Source organism: Simochromis diagramma, unplaced genomic scaffold, assembly GCF_900408965.1.
Source record: "Simochromis diagramma unplaced genomic scaffold, fSimDia1.1 OVJJ01000308.1, whole genome shotgun sequence".
Taxonomy (NCBI): domain Eukaryota; kingdom Metazoa; phylum Chordata; class Actinopteri; order Cichliformes; family Cichlidae; genus Simochromis; species Simochromis diagramma.
In genome coordinates this window covers 513424-530194 of record NW_024386785.1, presented here as the reverse complement: position 1 = coordinate 530194, position 16771 = coordinate 513424, and the positions used below count along the sequence as shown (strand labels likewise).

Here is a 16771-nt window from a genome sequence, read left to right as displayed (position 1 = left end):
CCTATTCTGCTCAGAGTTTATGGGATCTTTTCAATTAGTATGGTCACTGCTGTAAACAGACCAGTTGCTCTGTGTCTTGTCAGCTCTATGCATCACTGCCTCATTACAATCAGACAAATGCACTTTAAAGACCCTGATGCTAAAACAGAGGCTGCCTGTGAGGTTGGAGAGTGGCTGCTCCGGGACCAGCTGAGGATATTAGGAAATGGATACGGCTGAATTGCTGCCAAATAAATACACCTCCTTCAACAACTGATGCTAATGAAATCTTCTGGGATGAGTCTCGCATTTTTTTCCATTTCTTTTCTTGGTGCCAAAAAATCCAATTAGAAAACCAAAAGTGAGTTAATCCCACCGACTCATACTGTCAGCATATCCAAATCCTGATATGTGTCATTGCACTGCGCCCTAGAGCTCCATTGTTGTCCAAAAACCCATCAACATCACGGAGACGTCGTTGCAGCAGGTGACACGTTCTTTCATTACCCGTCAATATCTTGTATTTTCTTTTGATCACACGTCACACACAGCTTCTTTTTACTCTGATTCTTCACAAGCAGCTAAAATCAGAAACAGTACTGAAACAGGCACTTTCTCCAATCCTAACACATATTTCATATATATAAGAAACATTAAAAATTAGTGCACCCTTTCTGGCTGCTCATCAGTGTGCAGTTTAAAGCTGACATAGCTGGCGTAGCTAATACTCTGCTGCCCGAGTCTTCTTTTTAATTTCATAGTCTGCAAACAAAATCAAATAAGACTTTTTCGCCATTGCCATATCTGTGTTTCAAAGCTGGACATGCTGCGACCGATTGCACATCCACACAGCTGCAGTAAGGCCACCCTGCAGCACGCTAGGCTTATTCTCCCTTTTGACTTTAACTAGAACCATAACTTACAAAATAAGGAGCATATTGTATTCAGTAAGATTTGAAACATGAAAATAATCACAAACGTTAATCAGGATGAACACTCACATGATCTGTAGCAATAGATCAAAGCTTGCTGGTTGGACACGATTTTACCTGCAGACACTCTGATCATAAAGGGATGGACATGTTCAGCAACAGTACACGGGCAGGCTGTGGCACTTAAGTGATCTTCAAGAGATCCAAAGTGTGTCAGGAAGATATCCCACTCCACCACCAGCAGCCTGAACCATTGATACAAAGCAAGATAGACGAATGCTTTCATGTTTACACCAAATTCTGACCCTATCATCCAAATGCTGTAGTAGGAATTGAGACTCATCGGACCAGGCAACATTTTTTATCTTCTATTTTCCCGTTTTGTTGAGCGTGTGTGAACTGAAGGAGGAGACAGGAGGGGGACCCAGTGTGGTGCTCTGTTGCTGTAACCCATCTGCTTTAAGGTTCAACATGTTGTGTGTCCAGAGATGCTCTTCTGCATACGTTGGCTGTAATGAGTCACTGTTGCCTTTCTATCAACTCGAAGCAGTCTAGCCCTTCTCCTCTGATTTCTGGCATCAATAAGGCCTTTTCACCCAGAGAACTGCTGCTCACTGGATATTTTCTCTGTTCTGGACCGTTCTCTGTAAACCTTAGAGATGCTTGTGTGAGAAAATCCCAGCAGATAAGCAGTTTCTGAAATACTCAGACCAGCCAGTCTGGCACCAACGACCACGTCACATTCAAAGTCACTGATGCTCAGTTTGAACATCAGCAGGTCGGCCGTGTCTGTGTATGCGCTGAGTTGTTGCGAGCCAAACAGGTGCATCTTTTATATACAGTCTATGGTTCTTCTGTGTTGACAGCAACTAGTAATTACAGCCTAATTACCATATTACAGATTAGATGTAACACATGCAACGAAGGCATTGAAACCAACCTTGGCTATTTCCTTCAGTCCACCATGCTTCTGTGTTTTTATATATAATATCAACAACAATTGTACCAAAATCAAGTTTTCTGTTTTGCTTTTCTATTTATTCCAACAGCCAGCAAATGCACAATTAGTTACACTGTTACCTTATTTTAAAGCAATCAAAAACAGGTCTTGCTATTGTCTGTCATATTGTCATGACACGTGTGTCACTGTGTCCCTCATACAAATAAAAATCATCATCCAGACTGTGGCTTGTTACTCTGAGAGGATAAAACGAGCCTGTGAAACTGCTGCTGAGTGTATGCAGAGAAGAACCCAGACAAAAGTTATTTAAAAAACTGAGCGTAACCCTTTAACCTTTCCGCCCCAGACTGTGGCAAGACTGTAGTTTTACTTAAGAGCTCCTAAACATCTGTCTGAATGTGAAGCAGCTTCCTCTGCTCTGCTTTCTCTCGACGATAAACCCAAATGATGTCAGTCGAACTACTGCCGTAAAGACCGCTGAGTGCAAAGCCACCCAGTGTCTTAATGATCAAGGGGTCGTGGTTTTTGAGTGAAAGCACAGGACATTTAACATTTACTGCCTGAAGGCAGATTGAATGTGCATAAAAACGCTGAGTCCTTCACTGACAGTAGCCAGCCAAGTCGTTAACTCATATGGTGCATGCAAAATTACCTTAATGTGAGTGTAACATGTGCGCTGGTGCTGCGGAGGTAGGGCAGATTCGATAATAGGTTTAAAAGCACAACCCCGCAGGTCGTAATTATTTGCGGGACTGTCTGCCTGCACGCTGGATGTCCCGAAAACATCGCGCTGGTGTCACGGTGTTAAAAGCGCTCTTAGTAATGATGCCTCGCAATTAATTGGCTGATGATGAGGCTAGTTATGATGTAATCTCTCACACTCTCTCCTGCAAACAGCCAGCCCCCTCCCTTCTCCCTCTCCCTCGCTTTCTCTCACTCTCTCTCCCGTTTCCCCACCTCTTTCTCTGTCTTTCTCTCCTATCCTAACCAACATGGCCGCTAAGTCGGATGGAGCAGCGGTGTCTGTGGAAGATGACAACACGCCCAGGAGCCTCTCGGAGCCGGGGAACCCCGCCGCCCGGCCCCGCTGCACCGCCGCCGGCGGGAAGCCCTACACCCTGCTGGACTGCTGCTGGGTGCTCTGCGCCCTGCTCGTCTTTTTCTCCGACGGCGCGACCGACCTGTGGCTGGCTGCCGACTACTACCTGAGAGGCGAAAACTGGTGGTTCGGCTTGACGCTCGTCTTTGTCGTGGTGCCCTCGGCTGTCGTGCAGGTGCTGAGTTTCAGGTGGTTCGTGTACGACTACGCGGAGCTGAGCGGCGGGGAAGGAGGAGCAGCGAGCTGCAGCGGGAGCGGAGCAGCGGCAGGCGGAGCAGCCGCGGCGGGAGACGGCACTCTAAGCACCAAGGACAGCGACCAGCGCGGCGGGAGCGCGGTGGCGGTGAACGCCGCGAATGTTACACCGGTGTACGCGTCCTCTGCCCCGCCAGCGACGGCGGGGAGAGTCGGGACCCCCTGGAGGTGCTGCACCGTCTGTATGTGGGTCTTTCAGACCGTGCTTCACGTCCTGCACCTGGGGCAAGTGTGGAGGTAGGACCGCTGGAGTGGCGTGGAGAGCGAGAGGGGCGTGCTTGCGTGCATGTGCGCGCGTGTGTGTGTGCAAAGCGCACTTCTGTGTGCGTAATATGTGCGCTGGCAATGCGTTCTCAACGCTATCCTGCACGGAGATCTCCATGTGTGTGCCAGAAAGTGTGTCTGTGTGTTTAGGCTCTCGATGTGTGTGTGCGCGCGCGCGTCATCGCATGTGCATGTGTCCGAAATGTTCCCTCTCTCTTCCATGTGCAGAAATAAACGAAGACAGCGCGACTCCTTCCTCCAAAGCTGCCGTGTAGTACCCACGTTCACGCACAACTTTAAACAGTCGTAAAAATGCGATGAGCTCCCCTGAACTGAACCTTTTGGTCCACCTGCCACTCCAGTCCCGCCTGTGACAGCAGCTGCACGGCTGCATACAGCTCCAACATGTAGTTTCTGCCCCCCGATGCCTCCGACTGTCATGGTCCTGATATGTTGACAGGAACATTATCAAGGCGCTGTGGTTTAGACCTCACTGCTGCTCTCCTCTGGCTGCTTGTCATGTCAGTGATTTCCACACTGGATCTTTTTTCCCCTTCTTTTACAAGCAGAGTAGTTTGGGATGGTTAAAATGTATGGGCTGAATCTTTAAACGAGCATTCCCACAACACATTTCAAACTGATTTCCTTTCCTGTTACATTAACTCTGTTAGACTTTACCCATCATGCACCAAAAGTCCATTTATGTTGAAAAATCTGGTTAACCAGTCAAAAGAAGTTTGAAAGTAAAAGTGAAAGATGAAACATAGATATTATACCAGAAAGAACTCTAAACCTCACATCCAACCTTGTTGTAGAATTTATATATTTTAAACACAACATTTGATTGACTGTGTAGCTTCTCAGTCATCCAGCCCATGGTAGTCTTAGGAGTTTGGAGCATTAAAAGTGGGCACAGCATCCACCAGGGTTTAAATACCTGGGAGTCTGCACGTTATTAGTTTTAGAACTGAAGAAGCCTCTTGGATCAGAGGTTAAACACCTTCACCAAACCTAAAGAAGTCGAGTCGCCTTCTTTGTAAACTCCTTTTTTCGACCAATCAGACAGCTACAGTTTTTTTCACTGTGGCTACACAGACTAGTTTTACAAAAAAGCATTTTTTAAACTATAAAAAAATATTTATAAATGTTCATATATCTGTATGTAAATCAAGTTTGGGGTTGGGTCTCTTTGAGCGTTGGATGGTGAGCTTATTCGCACGTGCCTGTGGACAGTCAAAACCTGAAACATGGAGTCACACTGCCTCACAGGACGCTCCGGGTTACAGTCTGATGGTTGGCTGAGGAGTCTGCAGATGTGCTGAGAAAGAAGAGGTGTCTTTTCACTTTTAACTAAATTTAGAAGTGAAGGCGTGTCTTTTCACTGACCCGAAAAGACGTCTTTTCACCTCTCGCTCTTCAAATCTCGACGTACTCGAGACATCTGACAAAGTCGTCTTTTCAAGAAGTTTTTGCTGGGTGCAAAAGGGTTGACTCGAATATGGAAGTTTCACATAACCCAAATCTCTAGAAATGAAAGACTTTTTTTTTGTTAGACAACGTGAAGCACTGTGTATATAATACATCAGACTCACACATGAAGTTGTGTGTTCATTTCAAATGTGAAAAAACATTATGAAACAAGTTTTTGTGAACGCTGCCAGCGTCAAAATGAAATATATTCTAATTACAACATAAGACATTTAGATGTTTACAAATTTATGTGTGGTGACAATTACAAAGTGCTGTAATCAAGTAACTCACTTGTATTACCACATATTTATCAAGTCAGGCAAAGTACAATAAATAAAAACAGTGACAAACAGATGAAAATACAAAAAACAATTACAAATAAATGTGTAGGGAAAAGTCTGAAAAAGACATTTTCCTTCTTTAATGTTTTACAGATAATCATAAAACATCACAGATTAAACTCTGGACTCTTCAAACCTCTAAGCTGCTGATAACTGGACTAAAGCACCTTCCTGTAGCTCTGCCACAACCAGCTCAACCATTACCAGTTAGTAGAGTAGAAGGAACTTTTTTACTATAACATTTTAATTCAGTTCAGTTGAATTAAACTCGATTACACTCACGGAATTGCAGTCACCTCTAGGCACTGCATAATGTAAGGTTATATTATTATATTGTAAGGTCCCTGGGCAAGATACTGAACCCAGGTTCCTTTAGATGCGATCGCTGGAGTGTGGATGTGTGTGGCTGTTGTGAAAAAGCACTTGTGTGAATGAGACATGCTGCTAAAAGTACTCTGAGTGCTCGAGTAAAAAAGCAGTAGATAAGCTCCAGTCCATTTATCGTGCGTCTCATTTGAGGTGCATGTCTGTCAAGCAGCCTTTTAAATATAGCATAATCCTTTACTTAATGCAGCACACCACAAAACACAAAAGTATCTAAGTATAAAATACAGGAGCCAAAGAAAACCTGAAGTCAGTTCTTTTTTAGTGGTCAGACCACCAGGGCATCTGCTCCACCACCAAATCCATATGGCTCTGAAGCTCTACGGTGCCTCCTGCAGGTAGTGCACCCACAGGAGGGAGAGCCCATGTTGCTTCTTTGGGCTGTGCCCGGCTGGACCCCACGTGCTAAGCCCCAGCTACCAGGCACTCTCCCTCAAACACCTCCCCCCAGGCGTGGCTACCTCGGTAACCCTCTCCTGGTACCTTGGTCCCTTTGTAATTTTACTCATCCTAGAGGTGTCTGAATGGCTCTCTTTCTGTTTTTTTAAAATATATGTGTCCACTGTCAGACCAGCAGACCCAGAGCTATGTGAGCATGCAGCACAATTATTCTCAGTGCTTTGAGGGTCCGTCTGAGCAGTAAGCCCGCATCAGTGTACAACTCTCAGCTCGAGGTCAACACAAAAACACGAAGCCAGCACCATTATCACAAGTTAATTGTTTACCATGTTGATTCTCAAGAAGGAAGTGCACTAAACCGTTAAAGTGAAACAAAAATCCTGCAGAAATTGCCTTGAAATACCAGCAGTCCTAACCCGCACGCTTCCCTCATAATTACTGCAGCCATTAGAGACGCCAGTCACACTAGGAAGTAATTATGGGTCATAATAACCCGCTTAACTGGTTACCAGTGGGATCTCTCTTTTTTTTAATAGTAGAACCTGTTTACCGACTGCAGAGCAACTCATATCATCTGTTCCAAGAGCAGTAAGTAACACTGGCCAGATAAATCGAGGCGAATAAAAAGGAGAGACTGAAGGGAAAGCAAAGACCTGAGGGTGAAGCAAGTTACAGTCAAAACACCAGCTGGATCGAGACATGACTGAGACGATAGAAAAAATATCCTGAAGTCAGACCCAAGACTTGAATAGTGTAGTAAAAACCCAAAAAACATTTGTTTGTAACAAAGAAAGATTTAAAAGAAGCGCACAAACACTCGCTGCATTGTTCTACAGAAAAGCGTCTCAGTTGTGCAACAATGAAAAATGATATTTTCCAGCAACAATAAGGCTGACAATTCAACAGAGCAATTTTTTGCTTGTTCTTGTTGCATAATTTATTTCAGCTTTCAGGAAAACAAACTGAAATTTGTACACGACGAGCGGCCTGTGCCTTTGATTTACTCCCATATAACAAAAATCTGACACTTTGAAGAACCGGACCAGTGTCTTATTCAAAGACACATTTTATTGTGACTGCATAATTTCCAAAAAGATTGAAAATAGCTTCTTAGATTTTCACTGAGCAGAAAGGTCCGCTAACTCAGACGGGTCGACTGAATCATCCTTTAGGCGAGGGCGGCGGGCGGCAGCTCGCCTCCGAACCTCCGTAGACAAACACGGAAAAACACGAGATTAAATGGAGATTCACAGAACACCAACTATTTCAGGGGAAAAAAAGAGCATGCGGGAATTCATATGAGTATAATTACATGCAGACTCCGTAATGACGCGCATTAATGAACAACAATAAGATGCTGAGAGCTGGAGAATGAGAATAAGTTGGTTTTAATGGGGTAGTTGCTGCCGGGAGAGTCGGGCTGGGCTCAGACTGTCGATGACTCGACTCTGACTGCAGGTTTACGTTTGAGAAGCTGAGATTTCTTCAAGGCGGAAGTGAATTCAAGATGTTTTCCCTCCAGTGTGATTATTAGGATTTGATTATTGCAGTATGAAACCTAACGTATGCCTGTGAAATGCATTTTGATAGAATGAAAGTCAACATCGCAGGCATTCTGGGGGAAAGCTGATGAAATTACACAGGCAGGCTGAAGTTTGGCTTTGGCAGCAGATAACAGGCCGCAAGTAACATTCATTGTCCAAATAACACACAGGAGCTCGCAGGTATTTGGGACATTTACACCAGTTTGCCTTTCCACTGCTCATTATGATTTCCTTCACTACACAAATGCAACTTTTATCTCTTTCTGTGAAAATGAAAGATTAAAAAACAGTCAGGTGAAAAATATTTGTTTATTGTCTTCATAGCCAGTGGTCAGATTTGAATGGATCGTGATATTGTTGTGATATTATTGTAGCGGTCTCAGAAAAAAAGGATGTTAGAGTTTGTTTGGATGGTTGAATGTGCAAAGTGTCTGACAACCTGTTAGCTACACTCATAACCTCGATGACAGTCTGTACATTTGCCCGTTTTAGACCACTTATACAAATCTGTGGAAAGGCAAGTTAGTGAGTTTGCAGCACACTGGAACACAGCGTTAGCAGTTTAAGGGGGGAATCAGTAGGTACCTGCAGGATCATGTGGCACATATATGATTGATGACACCAAAGGGTGTGTCCACATGCACATATATATTTTCTGGCTGCTCTCTCTGGGCTTGCCACAGTGGACCATCTCATGAAATCCAAGCATCCTCTTCCCTGTGATCTTCCTCTTTTCCTCCTGCCAGGGAGCTCCATATTCAGCATCCTTTTCCCAATATATCATCCATCTCTCCTCTGCATGTGTCCAAACCATCTCAGTTTGATCACTGGTTTTCTAACTCTGTCTCCATATATATATAATCAGCTGTAATCTTCTCTATCTTCATCACTCTGAATGAAAATCTTAACACTGTCAGTCCTGAATCTTTTTTAAGCACCACCTTCTCTGAACCGTACATCACAGCGGGCCTTGTTACCACCCTTCCTCTTTTTTCCAGTCCACACCTCCACCTCTCCAGGTTCTCTTGCTCCTGGTCCCTACTCTCACTACACATCACAATGACAGCATATAAGGATAAAGATAACAGTGTCCTGTTAAAGGCTAAACAAACTAGTGGTTGAGAAACTGTCAGATAAAAATGGTGTGTTTATATATTATTACACGACTACTACGAGCACTTTTTCTGGGGGGGATGTTCAGTATCTTCCCCAAAGTCACTTTGCCTGCAGGAGCTGCAAATCGAACATCCGACATCCCAATTAGTGGAAAACCTGCTCCATGTCTCGAGGAAAAGCTGCCCTAACAATCACAGCCATCCAACAGTTCATCATTATCTTGGTACCGAAGCTTTTCTCAGTCCCTGCTGCGTAAATTAGATTTAGTAAAGTTGACAGACGGTCAGAAGTATCAAATGCATCACTAATCTCTATTTAACCCTCAACACTTTGAGGTGTTCTACTGTGTATAGTTTTAAATTCTGCCTGTTGATAGCGAGCACCATATGGACTCTTTGTACAAGTCGGTTTAATTTCCTCAAACTGCCCTTTATTGAAATTTCTGTGAGAAGTTATGAGCAAACATCTACCTGGTTCTTAGGATTTTATTTTATGAAGCCCAATCAAAGAACAATCCCCAGCTTTGCTGACCTTTATCTTTACTGGTATCGTTTTGTGTTTAACTGTCAGTCGTTAGAGGATGAATCTGTCTAAATGTGTGTAAAAACTGATAGAAAGACCGAAGCCAGTTTTAGACATCTTCCTGAATGTCCCTGATCTCACTGTGCAGATGTTTGCAGCAGCACAGTGAAAGCAGAGGCTTTTATTGACCTGAAACATGAGGTGTAGGTCAGGCTGTCATTTACCTGTGGTGTTCAACAACTGTGTGGGGGAAAATCCTTCTTAAGAGATACAGACCGCTATTGACAGCTGCAAGTGCCGGACCAGAACCCACAATGCCTTTCAGTAGAAAGACACGTCAGGTTTGGAATCAAGGTCGACTCACCTTTTCTAAAGTGGAGACTCGGCTGTTTATCTTTTTTCCCTCATCTACATTTAAAATCCAGATGAAAGCAGCAAGGTCACATTTCTTTATCTTGGGGTTTGTTAAAAAGGTTTTCTGAGAACTCCAGGGGATTTCCTACTGAAGCTGGAAAGACGTGAAACACTTTTGCAACAATTTACTCGGATTTTGTATGTTTATGTTTGGAGTTGATCACGAACACTACGAGAGGACTGAAACAGTCATCTTCCTGATAACTGCAGTCAGTGGTACTTACTGCTAGAACCTAACATTGGACTCCCTTTGGTATATTTCACAATGCCTGAAGACTGATGAAAAAGTATCTGCCCGTCCCTCAGAGGGCTGTGTGGCAGGCAGCATACAGACGGCATAAACTCAAAATGCAGCTTCATTGCCGTCCAAAAACCCCACACACGGGAATGAGACCAGGAAAACTAAATACTAGGAATCATGGAGTCAAGGAACACAGAGCAGGGGAGCACACAGCAAAGTGGGATCACATGGCAAAGAGAGACACTGACAATAAATACACAAGGCAGTGAGGCCAGGAAAACAGGTGGGAAACACACAGAGTACAGATCAGGGATAATGAGACAAGTTAAACTCAATACAGGAAACAGGCGACCAGAATTGTTTTTAAACAAGTTAAACAGATCGACTCACTCGTGGAGCCTGCCCCAAGTGGCCATTCAAGAAATTGCAGTTATTGACACTTTCAGCCCCAGAGGTTGCTCGTTTATATTCAGTTATGGGCTATATTGTGTCAGTTTTTATGCATATTAGGAGATGTTTCTAACGTCTCCTGATCGAATTTAGCTGGACAGCTGCAGATGACAGATATATGAATATGTGATGAGTGTTATTTGCTGTTTGTTCATATGCAGTTTGCTCGTTGAATGTCTGAGGTCCTAAATGTTTTGTCCTCAAAGGGAATTTGCGATTTTCTTTCTGATCTTATGCACCTGTCATCAAGAAAAGTGCAGGATATATTTTAAGTGTTGACGGTTTCAAAAGGTACCATCAGACATGAAGAGCCTTGACATTTGTGGACGGACTGACGAAGCATCAGCTCCGGTCCAGCTTTGATTTCAGTGGTCAGCAAGCATTGCAGTTTTTTAGGACGATCCAATCGGTTCCTGTCTGTGCCAGACCGGATCAATCAATCCTAGAGAGAAGTGACTGAATCATTTCCAAATGGACACTCAGCTCAGGTGACTGCTGGCCACGGCTGGACGAACACGGCTGATAATCAGCCCGAGTGACTAACTGGCAGCCGCAGTGTAGCTCAATACGCTGAATCATTCAAATCTGTGTGTGTGAGCGTTCGAGGAGGGGCTGCCTCACTGTTCATTCACAAATGAAGTGACTCACAGTGATTATTGCTCTTACTTTTCATTTTAATTTCAGGGTCTGTCACTCAGAGACTCCCCATTGGTTGGAGAGGGTAACAAGAGAAGAAGAGTGTCAATAAAAGATGTTAGCAGGTCCAGCTGTCGGGTCTTTTGCTTTGTAATCTGTGGCCTTCTGTGTACTTGTGAAAAAATGAGTTGGCATTTTTCAGACCCCAAAGCTATTTGCCAACCTTTCATTCACACAAGTGGAAGCAGATAAAGTGTTTCAGGCTTCGTGTCCTCCTGTTCTTTTAGTGTTTATCTTAACATCGCCTTATTTAACGAAGCCCTTCAACGCCGATCAGCGATCTTCCCCAAACCTGAGCTGTTGCTGAGCCGAACGTGGCGACCCTCTTAAAGAAGCGTGCGTTGGTGCGGCACTTTCTCTTCCAATCTTTGCTTTCACAGTTGTGAGTTTTGATGCGCCCAGTGTTGTAATAATTCCTCCTACAAACTCAAATTCTAAGCAGGTTTTGATTTTGCTCTGTGTGCTGAGTACCGCAGTTCTTGGACAAAGCATCATAACGAGAGTCAGCATGTATAGAAAATCAGCCTGATTTTTAAATTGGCTTTAAATGGTCGTAGTCGTGCCACAGAAGAAAAACCTCATTTCTTTTATAGCTCACAGCTAGAAATATTTAAATATTGCTGTGGGTGGTGGTGAGATCTCAGAAAAAGTTTAATCTTTAAAAACGTTTAAGTTCTTCAAAACACGGGGCTGATTTTCAGCTTTTAAGAAAGGGTCAGTGAGAGGCATGTGTTTGTGTTATGAAATGAAATTTAAAATATTAGAGGTATAATCAGCTCTCTCTTGGACAGAAGTTTACTTCAGGAGAAAATCAAAGAGAGCAGAGTGACCCGGTCATCTGGTTGGTAGGAAACTAAGGATGGGAAGTGCTGGTGCTCGCCAGCCAGCAACAAATGAATGATAAAAGCAACCAGTATATCAATTGCAGATGGTGTTTTCTTTGAAAAAGGATAATAAAAATAAAAGAAATGCTACAATGAATCACCATTAATAATTAGGAGGGCTGCCTTAATAAACTCTATGAGGAAAAAATAAAAATAATATACGACGTAAAAGATTTCATCTGAGTCCTTTCTGGTCTGTGTTCTTCCTCCACACGCAATCTGTCTTGGCATAAATGCGTGGGAACCTACACTACTCATCTTTCCAAAAATGGGAGCTTTTGAGCTAAAACTGGTCCACTGTGGAGAATTTGTTTTTAACGTAAACCCCTAAGGAATTAAGAGGAGCGCAAACTGGGGCTGAAAGATGAGAGATGTTCATGGAGCTGATTGAACATATGTTTTTTGTTCCAAATAAATAATATGGTATAATGATTTAATTTAATATAATTTAATAACATTTCACTGCAGACAATGACGGCATTTCTGACATGTCATGAACAGGAGCTATTATGTAGGCGGGTTGCAAAGCAGCTTACAGCCTACAGGCATGGGCAGGACAGCTGAATGTTTAGGAGATGACCTAAGTGGAGCTATCAGCTGATGTGAGCTGGTATTAAGATAAGCTGCTGTCAGATCTTGCAGTGGGATTGTGGTTGAGCTCGACTGCATGAAGTAATATTACGCACAAGCAAAAAAAAATGAATGAATAAAAATAATAATTTGTAGAAACACGCATTTGCATGTTATCCTCCTGTTTCTGTGTTTAATCACAGCCGAAAAGAACTTCATTTAACCTGTGATAAGAAGAATTTTTCTGACTTACTACCGTATGTTTTGACAGCATGTCCACACCAGTTTCGACTATAAAGAAAATATCCTTTATTTAACTTCAAGAAAACCTGAAGGTTCTCAGGATTCTCCGCATCTGCAAGTCTTTCAGGTTCAGTCTCAGTTTCTTTGTCTGATCTGTGATTTAAAGGAAGTTTTGAGGTCTCTTGCTATTCCTTGACCCACTAAAAGAACATGAATTGAAGTGATAGCTCTTCTGTTGTTTGAAGCTTCTGATATGCTGATTGGATGGTAAACAAGAAATAGCAGCTGTTTCTTTCATTTCTGCTGAGACAGAGAGAGACGGGGCAATTTAAGACAATGTGCTGTCATGTAAATTTAAGCCTGTGTCGCCATAAATATCATATGGATTAGACAGCTGGAGCTCTGTTTTACTGTTTTAGCTTTCTACTCTGGTTTCGGGGGGTTTCCTCTGTAAAGTCATTTCCTCTGACAGCGCTGGAATTATTTCTATTTTTTCACAGCTTTTCTGCATTTTCTTTTGCCCTTAGGGCGTGATCCTGCAGCATCCAGCGGCCTGTAGGGAAAAGAACTAGAGAACCATGAAAGTCAGGCTGAAATGCAGCCCAACAGATGGACGTAATGATAGAATTAGAAAAAGTCAAATGGCTCCTTTTAAGCAGCTGTTTTGTCTCTGGCATCAGAACCTGCACAGGAGTGTTTTAAGAAGTACAAACCACACATTTGGAAACACGATCTCAGATCTCAGATCTGTGGCTCAACTCAAGTGAACGTTTCTCTACTGAAAATACGATCGAAACCCTCGAGTAAAAGATTTTCCTGATTTTGCCAGTTTGTTTCTATGAAATTCACAGGCACTGTTTCTATGGGAAAATATCTGCATGAAATATGGTTTAGGTTAGCCAGTGAACCTTACTAAGCTTCATGGAAGATCCTCCAGTGTGAGCTGCTGATTTCAGGACATAATTTAAATATGGGCTCCTCTAAAAATCACGTCCTAAACAGTGTCGACCCAAAACACCTTAAGCCTCTAACACCAAGTGTATCATGTTAGACGAGTAGGCCTGTTCGATATAACGATATAAAACGTCTATCGTTTGTTTTGTGGTGTCACAAAATAAACTGTTTACAGCAATGTTTTTAATCGTTTTGATGGTCACTGTCACTTTCTCTTATAATTAAAAATAACCACACTACAGACAGACAAGCGACTGCTTTTATGCGTTGTCGTTAGCAACGTGGCTCCGCCATCCACTTGTTTTCCACATAAACCTTTCACAATAAAGCTGAAGAGCCTGTTGAGATTTTTCAAAATAAAATAAATCACGTTAAATAGTATGCAGAGTGTTTACCGATGAGAAGCGAAAAAGAGCCGTCAGGTGCTTAAAAATAAACCTTAGAAAACGCTTTTCCTCGCAGCACGCCGTGTAATAGATACTGATGCATCAGTCAAAACACTCGACTCCAGGCGCGCGACGCCCAGCTGCAAACGCTTCACGCAAGTCGAGCTGGCCGAGATTCACAGAATCTACAGAAAATGTAACATTTTTGTGATTTATATTGTTGTCGGACGATAAATGTCTTATATCGGGATATGAGATTTTGGTCATATCGCACAGCCCTATGCATGAGTTTTTCAGACCTCGACATCATCAGTGTGGTTTTTCCAATGCTAACCCGCTTATATGTTTTTATTTGTTTAAGATAAACTGTGAGGAATTAAACTCAAGAAAATACTGGACACAGCAAAAACTGATACAAATTAATTTTTTAATTATTAGTTTTCCTGTTTATATCATGTAAAAACGCAGATATCATAATCTGTTTTTCCCGTTTCTGCACAAACTTCCATACGAGGTATAAGTCATTCGGCTGTAGCAGTCTAGCCAGAAGCCTTTATTGAAGTGAGACACATCGTCCTGGGCTAACATGCACGGCAAACTGTGAGCTGATTGGCCAGGCTTTGCTGTTGATTGTGATGTGATAACTGCAGGCTGGTTTTTAAATGTTTGCATGCACAAACTGGTTTCCTTCACGGTGGTCAGCAGCAGCTGAAGGAAGGCGCCGAATTTCAAAACATGTTTCTTTAAGAATTTAGAGTCCCAGGACTATGAATGCGCGTAGGTTGATGTAAAATTTAATAGAGTTATTGATTATGAATAAAAATGTGCCTGGAGGGAAGTTTTGATGATCCACAGCCTTCTGCGTGCCTGTCTGTCCGTCTCCCTCTCAGTCCGTGTCTCTGACGGATGCTCTGTCTCTCTGTATGCTTTCCTGTCTGTCGGTCCGTCACACTGTGCTGAATAATTCACTACAGCCCTTGAGGGAGCTGCCAATCACATTTCCAGTGTCTGTGTATGTATGTGTCAAGAGATCTTGCATTTCCTGATAGGTGCCCCTGTCACCCGATCCCCCTCTGTCACTTGCAGTCCTCCCTTTCTCTCTTCACGCTGTTTCTGCTTTAACTTTTAATTGTTCCCCTAAAATCCACACAGATGGGGGAAGAAGCTGGACGAGGGGTTGCATTTAAAGTTCACAAGATCTTACACATGTTTCTCACCCCTCCCTAATCGTCCTCCGAGTGTGTTTGCACATCTGGGACAGCGCATGTAGTTAGCGCATGCTCTGTGAGCGCGTGCTGTGGCGATGCATGCCGTTACCGTGTGCCCTGCAGGTATGGCTGCATGAAGAATATGTATGTATGATGAATTCTGATGTTAAATGAAAGCATGCTCACAAACACACTGTATACCACCTCTCATATAAATATATTTACATCACTAATTCTGCAACCAGCTAACGTCTCCTCACTTTCAAACCAAACCTGCACGCTCTTATTGACGGATTCTGACATCCCAGCAGCGGCGAGGAAATATCAAAGGAATTACAAATAGCAGCTTACATGCTGCACTTAATTTATTTGTTGTTTGGGCTTTTTTTGATGAACATTTGTGACATGCAACATGTTCATCTGTAACCCTGCAAAGCCACAAGAAGCACTGAGCAGATGAAGGGAGATGCCACGTTAGGGTTGCAGAAGAAGCAGATGATGGATTTATAGCTGAGGGAAATGATCAGTGAAAACAGCCAAAATGTTGAAAAACAATTTTAAACCAAGCAAACCCAGACTTGTGTCCAAAACACACTGAAAATTCAGGCTGGTTGTGTACCTTCTTCAGTGAATAAAACCTCTGTTTTTGTCTGTAATCTCAAGTTTAAAACATTGATGGAAACATTTAATTTGCAAGAATCAGACTGCACAGAAGTGCATGGATATACAGTGGATTTTTATTTCTTAGATGCTGAAAAATAACCGATTTTTTTTTTTTTTTTTTGCGCCTGTCCCGTTTGGCTCTTTTGCCATCAGAATTGTTGTCTAAAGGCAAAGAAAGATGCCCAACGGATTTACTTTACCAAATTGACCATCCCAGCCTTGCCGTAATGGTCCATTTGATTCACCTTTTATTGTTTATTTTATTTTCATTTGCTGAATACGGGACAGACTTGACTGGGGGAAAGAAGGGGAGAAAGAAAGAGGGAAAAAGAAACAGCTGAGAAGAGGGACGGGGGGGAAGGGCAAAAGACAAAAGCCAACAGAATAAGCAGAGAAAAAAAATGCATCTATCGATCACCTGGATCACCTGTTGAGAAAGAAAAAAGAAAACAAGCAGAAGAAAACGAGAGCAATACAATAAACAACATCACAATGATATATGGGAATATGACAGTAAATACTAAATATTAAACATTATTGTGCAGCACATAAGATCAACAGAACACAGTGTGCTTTGAGGTAGGAGCCAAAAAGGGTGTAGTTTGTGGGTGTGATCACCCGTGTGTACACCTGTGAGCATGGACGCGCTTGTTTTTTTTTAAAAGGTTCCTTCATGTAATGATCTGCTAGAGGGTGTGGGGGGGCCACAGCCCCGTCCTCCAGGGCATGAAGCAGCTATGGAGGAGATCAAAACTCCAGACATCCAGAGGCCCCCAGAACACAAGAGACCAAGGAA

At 42.9% G+C, this 16771-nt stretch overlaps 1 protein-coding gene across 1 annotated transcript in view; it reads left to right on the top strand.

Annotated features, from left to right (window-relative positions):
• Positions 1 to 2540: 2540 nt before the first annotated feature.
• The window catches only part of LOC120727989 (XK-related protein 7-like), a 105807-nt gene continuing 91576 nt past the window's right edge, over positions 2541 to 16771 (top strand). Inside the window, exon 1 of the mRNA XM_040022612.1 lies at positions 2541 to 3463. Within this exon, the coding sequence (XP_039878546.1) occupies positions 2865 to 3463 (599 nt within the window). The 5' untranslated portion in view covers positions 2541 to 2864. The remainder of the gene's footprint in view (positions 3464 to 16771) is intronic.